The sequence below is a fragment of the Vicugna pacos genome, chromosome 13, assembly GCF_048564905.1.
Source record: "Vicugna pacos chromosome 13, VicPac4, whole genome shotgun sequence".
In the NCBI taxonomy this organism is placed as follows: domain Eukaryota; kingdom Metazoa; phylum Chordata; class Mammalia; order Artiodactyla; family Camelidae; genus Vicugna; species Vicugna pacos.
The window spans coordinates 14,579,906-14,599,007 of record NC_132999.1 but is presented as its reverse complement, the minus strand read 5'-3'; the positions used below and the strand labels follow the sequence as shown (position 1 = coordinate 14,599,007).

At 37.5% G+C, this 19,102-nt stretch overlaps 1 protein-coding gene across 3 annotated transcripts in view; it reads right to left on the bottom strand.

Moving 5' to 3' along the window:
- PTGER3 (prostaglandin E receptor 3) overlaps window positions 1–19,102 on the bottom strand; it is a 75,680-nt gene that overhangs the window by 29,883 nt on the left and 26,695 nt on the right. The window contains exons 2-4 of one of the 3 annotated variants that reach the window (XM_072974200.1): window positions 13,177–13,356; window positions 11,012–11,025; window positions 7,112–7,766 (exon numbers count right to left, since the gene is read on the bottom strand). In XM_072974200.1, coding sequence (XP_072830301.1) covers window positions 7,667–7,766; window positions 11,012–11,025; window positions 13,177–13,356 — 294 coding nt within the window. In that variant the 3' untranslated portion in view covers window positions 7,112–7,666. Of the gene's footprint in view, window positions 1–7,111; window positions 11,423–13,176; window positions 13,357–19,102 lie in introns of those variants that run through there. The other 2 variants (XM_031683484.2, XM_006205337.4) reach the window with 2 other exon arrangements.

Sequence of the window (19,102 nt, the reverse complement as noted above, 5' to 3'; positions counted from 1 at the left end):
CCATTACGAAGATCTCCAGGCTCCATTTCTCAGGCAAATTACATAGAAGTTGGCAAGCAGAAGGGAATTTATCCTTCAAACATTTGTGCTAAGCAGTGACTCATTTGATTTGGTTCAATTAACTCCCAGATTAGTTAAAAAAAATTTTAAATAAAGATTTACACGTAATTGGGTTGAGCCTGTTCTAAATAAATGTTAATTGACCCCTGAGATGCCTGAGACATGGTGACTGTTGTTGCAATTGAAATAGTAGAGATAATGTGCAAAATGAGACCAAACATAAACTCCAAGATGCACTGATTGTTTGATTTTTCAAGTTAAACCACTATAGATAGGGTGCCATTTGAACTCATTTGATAACGTAAAATTTGGGTTTTAGAGATGCCGAGATGTTATTCCCTTGAACAACGTTCTCATCGGCCTGACCAATTCTGTGGAAATCAGAGCAGCCAGAGGAAGAGAAAACGGGTGAATGAATGAAATGTCAGATACACCAGCTAGATGTTGCCTGCTGGTAACACGGGAAGAAAGACTTAAAAACCGGACAGTTTTTCTCTCTCTCAGAGACAAAACATACTCCACTCTGAAACCACATCGTATTTTGCAGGAAGAAGCTGGAGCAAATTTCACAATTAAGCAGGAGGACGTTATAAACAGGATGGCTTCACCACTGACAAATGGCCTGCTCACCCCCTCTTCGGTCCTGAATTTTACAAATCCTCCCGAGTCCCTCTGTGACTAGGAAGCAAAATCACGTTCTCAGTCAGTCTGATCCTATGTACCCTTACAAGCAAGAGAGGAAGTGTGAAAGGAAAAACAGAAAAAACAAAAGGGCTGGAAGAGATGTATGCTTACTAACTCGGATCATGATCATCTCTTAGCTTTCAGCAAAACCCTGCATCCAACAAAGAAGTGCCTGAATGTTCACAGTAGGGGCCACAAGCCTAGACTGGGCGTAAGTCCTTTCAAATTTGTGCTGAGAATCTTCTTTGCTGAGTCTAATCAGTGCTGTTGGACAAACTGCCTTCCCAGTGCTGCCCAAGATTGTTTCTGGCTGTTTTAAAAATGCTAAGGCATCCTAACAGAGTGAAACCTTCCTCTCATGGAGCCTTAGAAGAGCTCTCCGAGATGAAGTTGATGCTTCAGAAAAGAATCATGGTAGTAATTCTTAGGAAGGAAAGAATTAAGGCAATTCACGCCAAATATAGTCTAGCCTGAAGTCAGGTGAGAATCCCAGCTACATGCCTCACTAACTCTGCGGACTTGGCCAAGGGATCTCCCCTCCCTGAGCCTCAGACTTCTCAGCTGGAAAGTGATGACAATCACATCTACCTTGTAGCACTGGTGTGAGAATCTGACACTGTTACTGTTGCTGTCCATGTTTAAGACTATTTCTTTTCTAGGAGTTTGTTTCATTACAATTTTGTTTCTATTAAAAAACCCATTTTAAAGCAGGTGTGATCAGATGAGTGAAAAATTCAAGAAATACATCAAGACATGGAATCTGGGAAACAGGGTATCTGACAAAAAAGAGGCAATAAGGCTGAATAGCAGAGAATTCTAAAAGAATCTTAGACGCTAAAGGAGGTAAAGATCATCTGATAGGTTTAAGCACTTGGAAACCTGTCAAAATTTAGTCATTAGCACAAAGAAAGTCAGGCCAATTTAACTTGATAAATTACCCCTCTGGTAAGCACTAGTTTGTTCTCTGTATCTGTAAGCCTGCTTCTTTTTTGTTTGCTTGTTTTATTCACTAGTTTGTGGTATTTTTCAGATTCCACATATAAATGATATCATGCAATATTTGCCTTTCTTTGTCTGACTTATTTCACTTAGCATAATGCCTCCCAAGTCCATCCATGTTGCTGCAAATGGCAAAAGTTTATTCATTTTTATGGCTGAGTAGTATTCCATTGTGTGTGTGTATATGTATGTGTATGTGTATGTGTATGTATATATATATATATATATATATATATATACACCACATCTTCTTTATCCACTCATCTTTATCCATTCGGCTGTCACAATAAACTTTTAGTGCTATTTGACATTTTTAAAGTATGAACATAATATTGTGGTTAAAAATGATACTTATTTAAGAAAAGAAATACACATCTGAGATATAATGGACATCACACACACACACACACACACACACACACACAGATAAGTCCACATGCGTGAAAATCTCCACAACCTAATTTTTGTAATATTTCCTAAGCCAAAAATAAAGAAGTAATGAGATCCATTATCTAACAACTAGTAGTGTAGGATTTGGTAGTTTGGAAGAGAAGGAAAATGTAAAGGAGGCAGAAGAATTTAACCAATGGAAGGTATGGCCCCTGTGTTCAATGATCTTGCAATTTGGTAAGGGAACAATCTCATAGGAGAAGGAGGTTGGGAACCTAAAAATTCTCTTTAGGGAAAAAAGGAACAGAAACTTTTTATGGGCCTTTCTGCCTATGTCTCCTGGAGGTTTCCTATGAGCTGTGTTTCAAAACTCAGAAGACAAAAACTTGTCTGTGGTAGTTGACAGTATGAGCTGCATGACATTCCAGAGAGAAGGAAAATTATGTTTTTTTAGTTAGAAGATGCCACATACATCAGCCAATCCCTGATTGTACAGATGAAGCAACTAAGCTGAAAAGAAATTACGTATCTTTTCCAAGTACACATACCCCAGTGGCACCAGAAATAGTCTTCTAATATCACTTGTGTGTTCTCATGAATGCCTAATACTAAGTTAGCAAGATTGTACCATAGTTGTTTGAGATGAGAAAACATAATTAAATTTTAATGTTCCCTCGATGAAATAAGGATAATAAAATAATGTTAACCATGACCTACTTACACAGTGCTTTCAAAACCATCTTTGCCTTCATTGCCTTATTTAATCCTAATAATCCCATGCTGACAAGAAAATTCAAGTTCAAAGAGGTTTACTAAATTGTCAAGGGTAAACAAGCAGTGAATAGCAAATCACATAAATGGACAGAAGTCTTCCAACTCCTTGCCCAACGTTGGAAGTTTTTCTCTTTCATGATGACCCTCTAAGCTTTAGAGAATGTTTTAGAGGGATGACTTTGCTTTAAAAATACTTTAAACATTTTTAAATATACAATCTCTTAGTAGTGGTCAAGTATTAATTAATTAAATTAATAAACTAATTACTTCAGGTTTCAGTGATAATGCTGCGGAAGAGACAGCAGCAGGAATACTGAAAGCAGCCATGGTGGAAGGACATCTGTGATGATTCTAGGAGCCAGGCATATCCAACCAGGGCTGCAAAACATTTAAGGCAGTGGTTCCCTTTTAGAGTGTGGCAATAAATTAATATTATTTCTCCACAATTTTTCAAGTAAAAATTAATTCTGTCACCACAGTTATTAAAATAAAGATGCTAAGCAAAAAAAAAATTTAATGGTCAAGGAATGTTGACAATAAGTCACAAAGAGCAACTGCTTTTCCTCTAAAAAGGGCTTTTCATGGATCTTCTAAAGAGAATACTCCAAATCACTGACTTAGGAAAATCACCTTGCAATTTCATGCACACCTTGTACTGTTGTCCAATTCATGTACACTCATGTAGAATGTAGGATGCTCTGATATCAAATCCCTCAGTGCTCTAAAATCGCTTTTTCCTCTTCCTCAATAAGGCAAGAAAAATGCAAAGACAGATGTCATTAATTTCTCTAGACTTTTCCCTTTAGAGAAGTAAAAACTACAAACATCCATACTGCATTCTACTAATAACTTCAAGCATTGGCTTCAAGCATCATTAATTTTACATTTGTCAGAAGGTCTGCAAGCGTATGCCTGGCTAAAAAATTTTACCGAAAGGTTCAATCAATAAGTCCTCCTTGCTGCTTTCATTCTAAATAGCAACACGAGGATGTAGTGGGGAATGTAAGTAAATGCGGACATAAGTGCACATCCATATATGTACATAACAGAAAGGTATACAACAGAAAGTAACCACATTTACATTCTAACCATTTTAGAGATTGCATGTTTCAGGTGGGATGGCTTTTCCTTTTTAATCGGTTTTTAAGTAGCTTGGTTTTAAGTCTTGCTCGATCAACACAAGGCAAAACAAACTGTGTAAGGCAAGTGAATCATTAGATAACTGGTTATTTTTTTCTTCGCAAAAATGGTCCTTTGAATTTTCAACCCGCTTTTGGTGAGTAACCAGTTCTGGTTGGCATTAAGCTCTTTTCCCCATGTGATGGCAATTTTAAAAAATGACTGCAGTTCCTTCTAATCATTCTACCCCCATTATGTTGATTCATTATCATGGGCATATAGCGAGGTGTCAAGGCATTCTGGCATCCACGGGGAAGTAATTGTGTTGACTTGGCTCCAGTTTTAGATTGTAGCTTTCTAACCAAACATGGAAACCTGCGAGGTTCCCTGAATCACAGACTCTCTCCTAGTGAGAATTCTTAACCTGTGTCTATAAATTTCCGATGTATCTGGAGACAGACTTCAGGAGGGCTGCACAGTCTCTGACGCTGCACAAAAAGTCCTCTGCGCTTTTTGTGAGAAAGGGATCCAAACCTTTCACCAGGTTATCAGAGGGGTCTCTGACCCCAGAGTGATTCAGAACCAGAGTTCTGCCCGGTCCTTCTAGTTAATCTAATTTTTAAAAGGCCTCAACTGGTAATAATGGCTTCAGAATTACTTTCTTCCAGTTCTTTTCAAAATCGAATTCAAACCTTGTATGTTATATTCAAAGCCTTCTTTCAAAAAGACTGCATGAGAATATTAGTCATCAGCACTGATTATTGATAGACTTCTTACTTTGTCTCAGAAATTTACAGTAGACTAATGAGTAACCTTTGTTCTCATTTTAATTTTTGGTCAGATTTGGGGTTTAAGTTCTTCGACTTCCGGTTTCATGTATACCAGAGTTTAAATGTCAGTTATGGAGATCATGACTTGAACGCTATCAGCAAACCGTACGGTAATAGCTCTGTACCTGCGGTACTGCAACGTACAAACTCAGAAAGGCGCAGGCTGGTCAAGGGACATTGGCCTCAAAGCTGACTGCTTTTTGATAAAAATTATGTCTCAGATTAAATACAGCTGCTACAACTCTGTTACACAGACCAGGCATGCAAAAATCCCATTAAAGACAGAATTTGGTAAATTAGCTCTCTCTTAATAAGGCAACTTGTCTGGAAATGTGAACTTAATTAAGAGGAATTATAACCGATGTTTAAAGGTCCTGGGAGAAATGAACTCACTGCCTTTAGATATCCCTTTGAGAGACATATAACCCTAGGGCGTCTTATCAAGAACAAAATAGGGGTTGGAGACATCAACAGAAAGATGATACTTTCTAAGAAATTGTACCTCTTTCCTTGTGCACAGGTTTACGTGCTTACGGAAGTGCAGCAGGGCCCAAGATGATCCACATTGTTGTAGTGGCAGTGCCGCATTTTTGTGCAGTCAGACACAAACTGGCATTCTAGTGCCTGCTGCCTTGGGAAATGCCAGAATGGGGCCTGTCAGGACCAAGATCCCATGGATTGTCTTGTCCTGAAAACCCTCAGACACACGGCCTCCTCTTGGTGGCCATGGGGCAGAGGTTCTCAACTAGGAGCAAACAGGCAATATCTGGGGACATTTTTGATTGCCACAACGAGGGAGGTATGACTGGCATCTAGTTGGTAGAGGCCAGGGTAGCTGCTAAACAGCCAGCAATGTACAGGACAACCCCCCACAACGAAGAATTACCTGGCCCAATGTGGCAGTAGTCCCAAGGCTGAGAAATCCTGCCCTAAGGCCACGCCCCTTTTGCCCACGCTGCAAGATTACAGAGGTAGGCTCTGTTCAGACCCACACTTTCTACAGGGCCACCAGAATTTTGTCAGTTTGAATGCCTTGGAAATGGTAATGCTCTGGGCAGACTACAGTAAAAAAAATCCTAAAATGCACCCCTACATTCCTGGTGAACCACCAACTCCTTTCTCCAAAATGCAGATTAAATATCACCTCCTACAGGAAACTATTTCCTGTTTTAGCATCACATCCCCACATGCTCTCTTAGTATCACAGACTTACCCCACTAGCAGCTCTGATCAAATCATTTCCTATTCCCCTATTAGATTATAAATTCATCGAAAGCTAGATTTTTTTTTAAAATCCTTTGTCTTAGCACCTACCGGTATGCTTAGCATACAATAGATACACAACAAATATACGTTGAAGAAAAGAACAAGCCTGGAGGACTGACTTGGATTCTGAGTATCTACCCTCCAAATCAGATTTACTCAAGACTGTTCTGGGTGATCACAACAGCCCCCTGACCCCGGGATATCTAAGGATGTCTGACTCCCTGTCCTCCAAGCGCACAAAACTGGACGACGTCTCATTTCATGGCATGTACGGTCACCAGCACTGTGGTGGATGTTTCTGGCCCACCAGGAGATAGCCATAATGATGTTTACCTCAAATTCTACAAAGACTGTAGAGATTGAAAGAGCTGTCCAGGAATCTGCTGCAGAGATCTCCCTAAACGCCTTTTCTTAGGAGGTGGGAGGGCAAGCTCGATGTGCTGCATTTAATGAGCTTGGCTTTGCAGTCTGTCCTTACACTACAGAACTTCTCCCTTCACTGAAGAGGGGAGAAGTAGAGTGAGGTGAATGCGCATACGAGGCAGGGCAGTGGGGGAGCCCAACATTCATCTCTACCAGTAATCAGCTCATCCCATCACCCGCGCACGACTCTGCCAAAGGGTCTGACTATAAGCAAGGGCAATCTTATGCAGCTTATACTAGAATCCACATGAAAGTGGAAGAACTAAGTTTAGAATAATTTATAAATGTGCTTTTGAGTTAAAAACAAAAATCTGGGATTATGACATGAATAGGTATCATGCTGAAAAGCACCTCTCAAATTTATAGCAAATCATGGTAACTTGTACAGTACGTGATTATGGAATATAAACCAAAATGATTTACGGGTTACAGATAAAAGGATGCTCTTGCATTACATTGTGCTTTTATTTTGATAAAGCACATCGAATAGGATTTCAGCAAAATACTTCATCCAACTATGAGTATAACATTCCTGACATGAGTTGGCAACAGGAAAGAAAGACAGGGACATTTCAGAACATTCAACTTTATTTTCCATTGACAAACACAACATAAATAACATACATTTATTAAATACACAGGCTAGCTATGACTTGAATGCTATTGAAATTCTGATGTACTTTTCATAGTCCCTTTTATTCTGTCTCCACCATATTGAAGACCACCCTTTAACACATACCAGAAGATATGCTTAAATATACTTAAGGTAACTCCCAAACAAAAGAATACCTTCTCACTTAACCGAGTGTGTGGGGATGGGATGTTAGGTGGGAGAGGTAGAGAAACACATGCTTTCTACACTGAGCTTTACATTATTGACTGAAATGCCAAGGTTTTCAGTTATTACTTAGATACATTATGAAAATAACATATTCATTTGCTGTAAACAGATCAAGATAATCAGTGCCTATTTTTAATATGTTTGCTTAAAGAAATATTCAACTTCTTGCTATCTGTGTGAAGTCATTTGGTAAAAGAACAGGGAGAAGGTAAAATATTTCACATATATGCAAGAGGACTGGGAAGAAAAAGTTTAGTAGTCAGTGATGACTTGAGTGAATTTAGCATAAGTTCTTACAGAAAAGAACACCGGCCACTTCTAGCTTTGTCCTACTGATGCTCAAGTGGGCAAAGATAAATGTGGCCCTTTTCTTCCTGCTTCTGTGAAACGGTCTAAGAGGATGAAGTATCTTAACAAGTAGAAAATATACAAGTTTTCCTTCCTATCTTTCACATAAAAAACACTGAAGTGTATCAGTAGGTCATATGCCTTCTTCCCTGCTTAACTCTACAGCTTTGATTTCTACAGACACTGAAAACCGTAGAGAGAAACTGTTTTTAAATAACTATTAAAGTGAGCTTTTGGCTAGAGTTTTTCACTTTAATTAAAAAGCCAAAGTATTCTTAATTCTAAAACTATTGACAAAGGAATCTGGGAGCTGCTCTAAATAGCTTTAGAGGTGGGATCACCTCCAAAATGCTCAAAAAGCCTGAAAAGCTGGGCTGTATCTGATGGCCATCTCTTTCCTTCTTATATTCACTCCCATAATAAAATCATTTCATCCAAGCAGATTTATTAAAAAACAGACTCAGATCTCTTCATATATCAGAACATTAGCATATTAGAAATGGGAAACCATTCTCTCTCTTAAAAACACCCAGTTTCATGACAAAAATGTTCTGACAAGAAAATGGAGATGGTGCACGATCTGGTGAATATACTAAAAGCTACTGAGTTGGATACTTTAAAGAGGGAGGGTGGGTTTTATGATGAAGAGAATTATAACTCAATAAAGCTATTTTAAAAACTTTAAAAAAAAACCAACTTCACCAACAGTAAATATTTCCAATACTTTCTCTCTGTGAGAAAAATGCAAACAGGTTGGAGGCAAAGGGGCTGGGGGAACAGTCTCGTTCCTCCTGAAGAAGTATGTGCCCCGGGAGACAGCTCAGGTGCTTGTGATTTGAAACTGATTGATGTAACCCTCCTGAGAATAAAACAATTTTCATTCTCAATCAAGATAATGTGTGTCTTTTATATATGAATGAATATGCTGTATGTCTGACTGGGTTGCATTTCCAGAGAATCAAAATGTACTTGGCTTGCGGTATCATAGTCTAATGGCTTACAACTCAACTTGCATCAATTATAAGCCTTTAAATAGAATCCTCATTTTAGGAATTATAAAACAGGGACCACACAAAATTAAAATTCTGTGCTCTTTCATTACTTAAAAGAGTAGAGAACGGGGCAACTGAGAAAGGAAATGTAGCATGCTTTGAAGGTCTCTTTCCATCTGACTTAAAAGTTAATTGTCGACCACGTTTGGGGAAAAAAAAAGGCTTAACTCGAGACTTGCTGAAGTCTTCCATGGATATGTACAGCTTCCGTTCTCCCTTTGTCACTTTGAGAACAAAGTCACCTTGTGCTGCTCATTTTACTTTCTTCAGTTTCATTCAAGGTGGACTCAGTCCAAAAAAGGCATTCAGGGAAGGCATGTGAAAGATTTTACTTGAAAACTACAAATACAAATCATTATAAAATTGAAACCTTTCAGGTGAGGGTAATCCAAGGGGAAATGATCTTTCACATGAAATTAGTTTCTATGTAAAGGATAGCAATACAATGCAGTTTTAATTTTTAAATTTTCCCTAATTGTTTCATGCTTCATATGTAATCACCAGCTGTCAGTCGTCTTAGAATTCTGAGCTGATAGCAGCATCCTAACAAATGCGCATGTAGTTTTAGATGAATCCTCACATTTTGTACATTGACTCTATCAATATCCTATGTTAGGAAACATCACAGATCTAGGCCAGGTCTTCTCAGCTTTGTACTGTGACTTGAAAACCAGGCCTATGGATTCAGCCACAGTATTAAATATTCTTCATTTTAAAACTGATATAATCTCGTTCATTGAACAATTGGGTTCATTTATTTAGACCTCAGTTTTGGCAGATTTGAGACATATGCAGTCACAAAACCAGCAATACACAAGCAGCTGTGACGATCTGGCATGGTTGCTGACCTGAGCTTTTTATAGAGATAAATCATGAAAAGTTTAATTATTCTACACTATGCTTTTAATATGTTTGTGGTAATAAACACTCTGCAGTCTCTCTGTGTCACTCATCTCCTAGTAACCTGTATATTTCAAGAGAAGCTTCTGGGGTTAAAGAGTGAAAATAAGTAGGTAATACATGTGCCTAAAATTTCAAAGAACAAATTTTTTCTGTTTTCCGTAGTTGACTTAATCTCAATACAAAAAAAAAAACCTATGATTATTGACATGGTGAAGATTGAAAGCAGATCACTGACTTGGGGTCAACACCAACAAAAACATATGGAGTATTAAATAAATAAAGGGCCTAATTCTAATACTATCAGAACACTGCCACGGACGGACCACCTTAGTAAGGAACTGTCCTATCAGAGTTTTTAGTTTGGCTATTACTCAACGCCAGTGTTGCCGCAGGGTCTTTAACAGTTAACTTTTACATGAGTTTCCACAATTTTATGCCATATCATGGTCAAGAAGTCTTTTATATAATAAAGGAGCATTAAGTATGTATGTGCAGTTTTAAATTCACAGTCACTTAAATCTCGCATGACTAAACGCTTACGCTTACCTAAAGTGACTTGGTACACAGCATTAGGTAAATCTCGGGCTAACACATTTTGTTTCTTCAATTCAAAATATTTTAAAGATATCCACCATACTTATTTGATTTGAAAAGGAAACTGTTCTTATTGGATGACATGTCATGGTTCTCTTCTGTGCCACGACACAGCTGTGTAAATTCACCGTTTGGAAAACGAGGACCGCTTTGTGAAACCTGCGAGAGCTGATTTTACATGTGTTCCTACATCGTGTTCACTCACTTCTTTCGATTTGATTTCCTAGGCCTCTTTTTTTTTTTTTAACCAATACTGGGAAGTTCTGGAATTGATGTAACTTATGCGTACGCTTCTTTCCTGCTGAGACACATACGTGGACAAGCTAAGCACATGAGAGTGAACTTAAAGGACCTTGGAAACATACTCTTCCGCAGCGACGTTAGTGTTCACTCTCTAACCACATCTAGGGCCTCTGAGCAACGTGTCTGAAATCTAACCTCTACTATCATCCAAAAGCTGATCTCATCTAGGATGTATCTCTTATCAGGTTTTCCACGTACTGACAAGTGGCTACCTAGACAATGAAACTCACACGCCATTACGTAAATCTTCCTTTTCTGCCTCCTTTTCAAGCTTGTTCAAAACCTGCCATCACCCATTCCTACCATGTACCCCTGGTCAGAAATTTATTTTGTAGTTAAGCATGAGTTTTAGGCTGCTTTGTTTTCAGGTACTTCTATGGCTCGAGGAAAGGTGATATTTCTTGGACAGTCATCTCCATTATCACTTGGGAGTAACAGCCTCTTAAATTATTAATGCAAATAAAGCACTTTGTTATGCAGCAAGATGACACTGCACATTTGAAGATAAATTTGTATTTCTGTAATTAAACAAGCAGACGTCATTCATTTTATCAGCTGGATGGCCTGTAATGGCTTGAAGCACTTCAACCACATGGTGGTGCCCCACTGACGTGCACTTGGTTTTGGCAGATAATTAGTCGTTCATTCACTGAACAAACACCCATTGAGCACTTTCTGTATTCCGAGTGCTCGGCGCTGGAAGAAGTATCCCCGTCAAGCTCACACCACTTGAGTCCACGCTGCGTGCATGTCTATCTGATTGTAACCTAGGATCAGAGGACCACTCAAGAAGTAAAGCCTTTTCCATTATAAGGTCATTTAAGTGCAGTTTTTTCCTGGAAAATAAAAGTATGTAGTTTTGGTTGCATTTTCCATGAAGTGACCTGTGGGATACTCCAATTCTATGGCACAGAGAGATTTCACGGTGGGGTTTTATCATTGGTTATTTATCATCATTTTTTCCAAAACTGAGATGAATAGAACCATCATGAATTACATAAGCACCCCCAGCACACCTTGCCTTCTCACTCAATTTGACATGGTCATTCAGACTGATTATTCCTGATTGGCCTACGCTGGTATACATACTGATCTAATAACATTTTGTACCTCTTAAAATTAATTCTTCCCCAAATGCCTACTGAACACACACACAAATGTAGTTACTATAAAAAGAGCATAAATAAATCTCAAGTTTTTTAAAGCTAGGAAAGCAGTAAAGTAAAATGCAAATTAAAATCTTCATGAGAAAATGTTAATAAGTTTGCAAAATGAATGCTCTAGAGTATGAAGAACATTTTATGTAGGTCTAATTTGAAAGATTGTTGTGTTTGTTGGGGAGATTTTTTTTAAGTTTAATTCTTGAAACTTAATGTAGTGACCTCCTTGTGCCAAAAAGGTATCAAGTTTAGTTCTTGAGGTTTGTATACATGTAGACTATAAGAGAAACATTTAAATAATGAATATTTAGAAAGAGCTACTTTGAGCAGAGGGCAGAGAAAGTGCTGTGAGGGGTGAATATTATTAATTTTCTTATCCTATAAATAGGCCAAACTATGCAAAGATGTTATGGAAGCTTCAAAATATTTATTGGCCTTAGAATGAGTTAGTACTTAAATATCCAAAGACTGAAAAGAATACTTTTGATGGAAAAAAATCAGGAAAGATTGTTAACCAGAGTACCTATATTTAGTGCTCAAATCAGTCCTTCAATAGCATTTTAAAAAATCATTTCACTGACTTTCAAGCACAGTTTCATGACTCTTCCCCAGGCTTGTAGGAGTTAAAAATGCAATTAAAAAATATTTTGCAGTTTGATAGTCACGAATTCTGTTATACTTGAAATAAATGGAATTGACTCTTAAATTCAGATGATAAGTAAACTTAATTACCAAACCAACCAAAACTAAAGTTTGTAAAGTTAGCAGCCAATTTATATATCAAGCAATATCTAAATAACATCAGTACCAATGAATATTATGGATCCATTATACATCTTTTTATCCTAACTCAACTTTTTAAAAAATGTAAGGGGAATAAGAGTGACTCAGAGAGAGACAGAGAGAGACAGAGAGAGAGAACAGAAGACCAAGGTCTTTGAGCAAAATCAAACTATTACCTTGTCTTCAGTGATCTGTGTTAAATTCCCCATGTACTCATTATACTGGAATATTAACTATCCTCAGCCTGCCTCTACCACAAACCAAGATCACTTATTAAAAAAAAAAAGTTTTTCCCTCATAAATAACCACATATTCAGCTATAAATGGCAGATAACCCAATACACTAGACTATTATTAATATATTTTCCTTTGTTTGTATTTTAGTACTTCTGGCACATAGGGGATTATCTATGCGTCTGAGACCATTTAGCCGTAAAGAAAAAATTCTACTTCAATGCATGATCAGTGGCATGCCAGGGATGCCTAAATTCACAGTAAGGTTGGGGGCTAGTTGATGCCAAAAGCTGTGAACATGCAAGTTGATTAAGTATTCTCTTTCATGCTTCTGTCTGTGATATTTCATTGGCTAATGAGATAGTCTGCACTTTCTGTCCATTATTAGCGCATCTGGAGATAGCATTTGCTACCTGGCAAAACTTCTGAAGAAGGATCTTTCTTAGCAGCAGATAAACCCAGGGATCCAAGATCTGGTTCAGTGAAGCCAGGCGAACGGCTATTAAGAAGAAGTTGCATTCTTCCTTCCTTTCTGTGTACGTCTTGCAGTGTTCAACTGATGTCTGATTGAAGATCATTTTCAACATCATTATCTAAGAAAAAGGGACAAATAATAATTCCAAAGATTAATAAGGTCATATGCATCTCCCCTACATAGTACTCTGCACATAGTTTACAATAAATTGGTTGTTGGATTGAGATGATTAATTCAAGCAACATTTATACTCATAGAACACAGCCCTGAAATATGTAAGATATTCCTATGGATTTTCCCAAATTTTTGCCAACATGATGCATATTTTTTTAAAAGTACATGTTCTCAGGCTCTTGGCCTTGGGATTTAAGAAGTTTGAAAATCACATCTCTCATCTGTCTTGCTGTGTAAAACACCAGCAGGTTCACACCCAAATGAGAGCCAACACTTCACCGAAACCAAAACGTATTTACTCTTAAACTTCAGTAGTTGTAACTGAAAAAAAAATCACTGAAGAAAAAAACAGAAGCAAGAAAGGGGAAAATAAAAATAAGAATAATAGAATATCACTGTCATCAGCATTTTTTGAATCCTTACAATTTGCCTGACACTGTGTCAAGTTCTCCATATGCATTTAATAAACAATATAAGATAAATGTTATTGCCATCTCCCTTTTACAATTGTAGAAACCAAAGTTTAATAATATAGACTGGCTGAGCTAGACTTAATCCCAGGTTCTCTAACGTATGACAGACAGCATTTTACTTTGTTTGTTTGTTTCTCTCCCTTGACTGTACACACACTAGAATGTAAATAAACTCCATGAATGCAGGATTTGGGACTATATATATTTTTTCCACACTGGTATATTCCCAGCAGATAGTATTCAATAAATATCTGTGAATATGTGACAATATATAAGTATAGTATATGACATATATCATACATAAGTATGCTTCTATTTGAATGAATACATATTTGTGATTTCCACAGAAGAGGAAAAAAATGCAGATTCATATGCATCTGAAAAAATAGTCAAGCTCATTAATCACCAGAGAAACGCATATTATGACAAAGTAAGAAACCGTTTTATACCCACTAGTTTGACAGAAATAAAATGTGACTTTTCCAAAGGTTACTGAGGTCGTGGAACAACATGGACTCTTACATACTGATGAGAGTGGCAGCTGGAGCCACCGCCTCGGAAAACCACCAGGCACTATCTCGCCTGCTACCTCCCACAAGGCCCGCTCCCAAGAGTACACTGCGCTGAATTCCTGCACCAGAAGTTGTGTGTATGACTGTCCATTACAGCCTCGTGCATAATGGCAGGAAAAAGCAGGAACAACTCAAACCTGGGTTCACATTTGCAAGCAAAGAAAGGTGCTGACTTTATACTGGCTCCTAAATTGAAATGTGGCTGGAGTAAACTGAGATGTGGGGCTATGTGATGATTTATATGGTGAAATGGTAATGATTTTTGATATCCTGTGTTAAGTAAAATCTATTATTAAAATTAACATCACTTGGAGGGGAGGGTATAGCTCAAGTGGTGGAGCACATGCTTAGGCTGCATGAGGTTCTGGGTTCAATCCCCAGTTCCTCCTCTAAGCATAAATAAATAAATAAACCTAATTAACTCCCCTACCCCCACCAGAACAATTAACATCACTTGTTTCTTGTTACTTTTTTGAAAATGACACTACTAGAAAATTTTGAATTATATATGTGGTTTGCATTTGTAGCTCAAAGTACATTTCTGTTGACCTCAAAGTGTCTCTTAAGGCCCACATTTATTTGGCTGTTCTGTCCTCAGGTCACATATCCCAAATTGAAGAGGTCCCAATATCCCTAAGTCTCCAAAATACCCAAACCACAAACCTACAGCCCCAATAATGGTACTTTTGTCCTTACACAGTCACTGGCTTAACAAGTCAGAGTCACGTTTGAATCCTTCTTTTGCCTTGTCCTCTGCAATGCCATTTGCTCTTGTTCCAGCCTCATCCTAGCTCAGCTCCTCTCTCTCATCTGAATTACAGTAGTAACAGACACCCCGATGGTGTGGATAGATGTCGGCACAACACAGATTCCGCATCCTAAATCTCAGTTCTGATTAGATCCTCACCGGCTATGAAACGTCAACTCAGTCTTTCTGGACAGAGTTGAGTCGCAGGTGATTCTTAAACTAATCCCTGGCCAAGGAAATGGAAATTTCCAGCTTTGGCTTACAGGACAAATCCATTCCCTGGGGCTTACCCCATGGTCCTTGACCAAAGAACCGCCTAATACCCAAACAAAATGATGGCTCCATAAACAAATAAGAAAAGAAAAATAGGTAGGCATATACTATGACTATAATTTCTTTCAAAGATAATTTTATCCCAGATTTCAATAAAAGGAAAAAACAGATGGACAAATAAGTGAATGTTTAGCAAAGCATTATCTATTCTAGTGAGAAACTGCAAACAAATATCTAGTATCAGGGGTGAAGCTTAATAAAATACAGTTTGTTTGCATAATAATACATATAAGAATTAAGTGAAAAGAACAGAATGTAAGATAGTATCATGTATATAAAATTATATTATTACAATTAAATTATGTAAAATACATAGACTTGTGGAAGGCAATGGGATTACTACTATAAAACAATTATTAAATTATTTAAAAATTTTTATGTGTATAAAAACATTTCAAACAACTTAGGAAATTCTTTTGTTTAAAGGAAGTTGCTGGTTATTACCTTCATTAATAAATGTTAATTATTATACACCAAGTTTATTTAAAACAAATATATCTACATTAGTATCTTCTGATGCTGGCTCATAGTCCTGTGAACTGAACACCACCTTCCACTGTGGTAGGCAGAACGGTCCCCCAAAGACATCCTCATCCCAGTCCCTGGAACCTGTGAATATGTTACTGCATAAGGCAAAAAGGACTTTGCAGAACATGTGATTAATGTCAAGGGCTTTGAGCTGGATTATCTGGGTGGGCTCAATATAATCATATGGGTCCTTAAAATCTGAGAAACTTTCCAGCTGTGGTCAGAGGGAGATGTGTTTATAGAAGAATGGTTGGAGAGGAATTATAGTATGATTATACTAATTAATGTATTATAGATGACCTCTCGGAATTGAAAAAAGCAAGGAAATGAGTCTGATTCTTCTTCAGAGTTTCCAGAAAGTAATGCAGCCCTGTGGACTCCTTGATATGAGCCCAGGTAAGACCCGTGTCAGACTTCTAACCTACAGAACTGTGAGAGAAATGTATACTGCTTTAGGCCACCAAGTCTGCAACAACTTGTTAAAGAGCTACCCTAAAAAACTAGCATGTGTACAGAGCGAGCTCTCAATAAATGTTGAAAGGGGGTGGAGAGGTGTGGGTATGAAAACTAATCATTCTCTCTCACAGATAAAACATCCTGGCAGGTTTGCTCACCTTCATTCACTTGCTTAGGAAACTTTTTTTTTTAACATAAATAAAGCAAAAGTAAACTTCACCCTAACTCCTATCTAAATTATCTCAATTTCTAAATTTGCAATATATAAAAATGAATTCCTGTTACTCTAGTGACATCAATTGGATCTGTGTGTTTGACTAAAATGTATGCAACTAGATTTTCTTTTTTTGTTGTTTTCTGTTTTATTTATTTATTTGTTTTAACTGAAGTATAGTCAGTTTACAATGTTGTGACAATTTCTGGTGTACAGCATGATGCTTCAGTCATACATAGACATACATGTCATACATATATTCGTTTTCGTATTTTTAAAACTGTATTTTCAATTCAGTGGCCTTTAAGAAAAACATGTGCCTGGTATTCTTTTGTCTTCTTTTTATAAGCTATTGGCTTTAGCTTTTTCAGCCCCTCACCTAATCCAATAATTACTTACCATCTTCCAGGAAGTGTTCTGAGCCTCATTTAGAATGATTTAAAAACTCAAGTTACATTGTCATTTTCTTTTATAAATTTCTCCGACTTTTTACAATTAGGAAAATTCACAAAATTACTTACTAAAATGAGATTTCAGTCATTTTACACAATCTTCCTTGATTATTTTAAAATTAATATTTATGAGGCTAATGATTTAATATTATTTTTACTAGCCTAATACAGGTTTCATATGCCTTACATTGGTTAGTCCTCTGTAATTGCCTGTCATTTCCTATTGACACTGCAGTGATTATGAAATTACGAAACCAAGCTCTGTAAGCAATAGCTGGCACATGGGGAGAGACACTCGAGCTTTTCCCAGAAACCATGAGATGTGCAACATGAAGATAATTAGAATTAGAAGCAGTGGGCATGATACTTCCATTTCCAAGTGGCAGCAGGGATGGAAGTAGAGCTCCTAATTCCCTGTCTAATTTTGAACATAAATGCAAGTTAGCATCCTTAGAAAAAGCGAGGAAATAAGTCTCTGATTCTCCTTCAGAGCTTCCAGAAGGAAATGCAGTCCTGTGGACACCTTGATGTGAGGTGTCCTAAATTAGACTTCCTTCCATTTAAGGAGCTAAACAGTGATTACAATTTTTGTAAATGTTTTTTAGATGATCAGACTTTAAAAGAAAACCTTTGGCATCAATAGGTAGATTTCTGGTAAGTTAATTATTTTTATTGGTCCCATTCTACTCCTTATACAAAAGAGAAGGGACCAACATAACCCCGGGTGCTTGGCCACCACAGAGGCTATTTTTTAGCAAACACATGTATATTCTGCACAATTGCTCCTGCTAAACAGCCTCATATAATGATCTGGTCAAGGGAGCAGTGGGACCAGCTGTGGTTGAACAGAATTACACTCATCTGCCAGCATCTTCCCCAGGCTCCAAGTGACTCTCTCAGACCTCCTGCCTCTGCCCTGGAGATCAGCAAGAATAGAGAGTTCTTTCTGTACCCCTGATGGCCAGGAACACAACCACATCAGTAACCCCTAAATTCTCCATCCCCGGCTAGGGCCAAGGGCAATTACTTTTCTCCATCCTAAAGGGAAAAAAATGATTTGTTCCTTCCCCAGTGATAATGATCTTTCAAGTGTACAAAATAGTAACCAGGGAGACTGTTTTTAATATTCTGCATTTGGATTTTATTTTACTGCAGTAGGATTTATAACTACACATTTAAAAACCTTCAGTATTTACTTCTTGTTTTGAAAGTTCCCTGGGTTATAGGCTACATATATCTATGGAAGATTCTAAATGAGGAAACTCAAAAAACTTAATTTGTGGGGAGGGAATACAATTTTTACTTTGCCTTAGGCTTCATTATGTGGCTTTTCTGCATTTCCAGTTTATTCCTAATGTAACTGTGTACGAGAACTTTCCTCACAGCCAAGCTTTATCTATGAAGTTCTGTTTTCCGTAATCCCTTGTCAGACTATTGGGGAATAACCTGCTCTCCTGGTAAATCCCTGCATAGTTTGATAAATGTACTACATTATAATACACTCAAACCAGCCTTGGCTCTTTAAGCCACTTAATTACATAATTTGAAAGACTTTCATGGGAAGAAGCCTCTGTAGATTTAAGAAATAATTGTACACCTTCTGGTCCAATTAGAACTCTGTTCTCAGGTTGCCGAATCATCTCAGCATTCTAGACTCTATTTCAGAAGCTTCTCTTGCCTAACCTAATCTGAAAACTTTGGAAATAAATAGTTCACACACATTTAAAAAGTTGCTAGAAGTTGCGTTATTTCATCTTTACTATTATGCCATGTTATTAAATGTTTCAAAACAACAGTGGACTAAGAACCAGAAGTAAATCCTCCTGCTGGCTGTACCGCCATTTTATGACTCTCTGTGCTTTATTAAATTCACTTGTAAACCATGGCACTGGACTGGATAGTTTACATACGCTT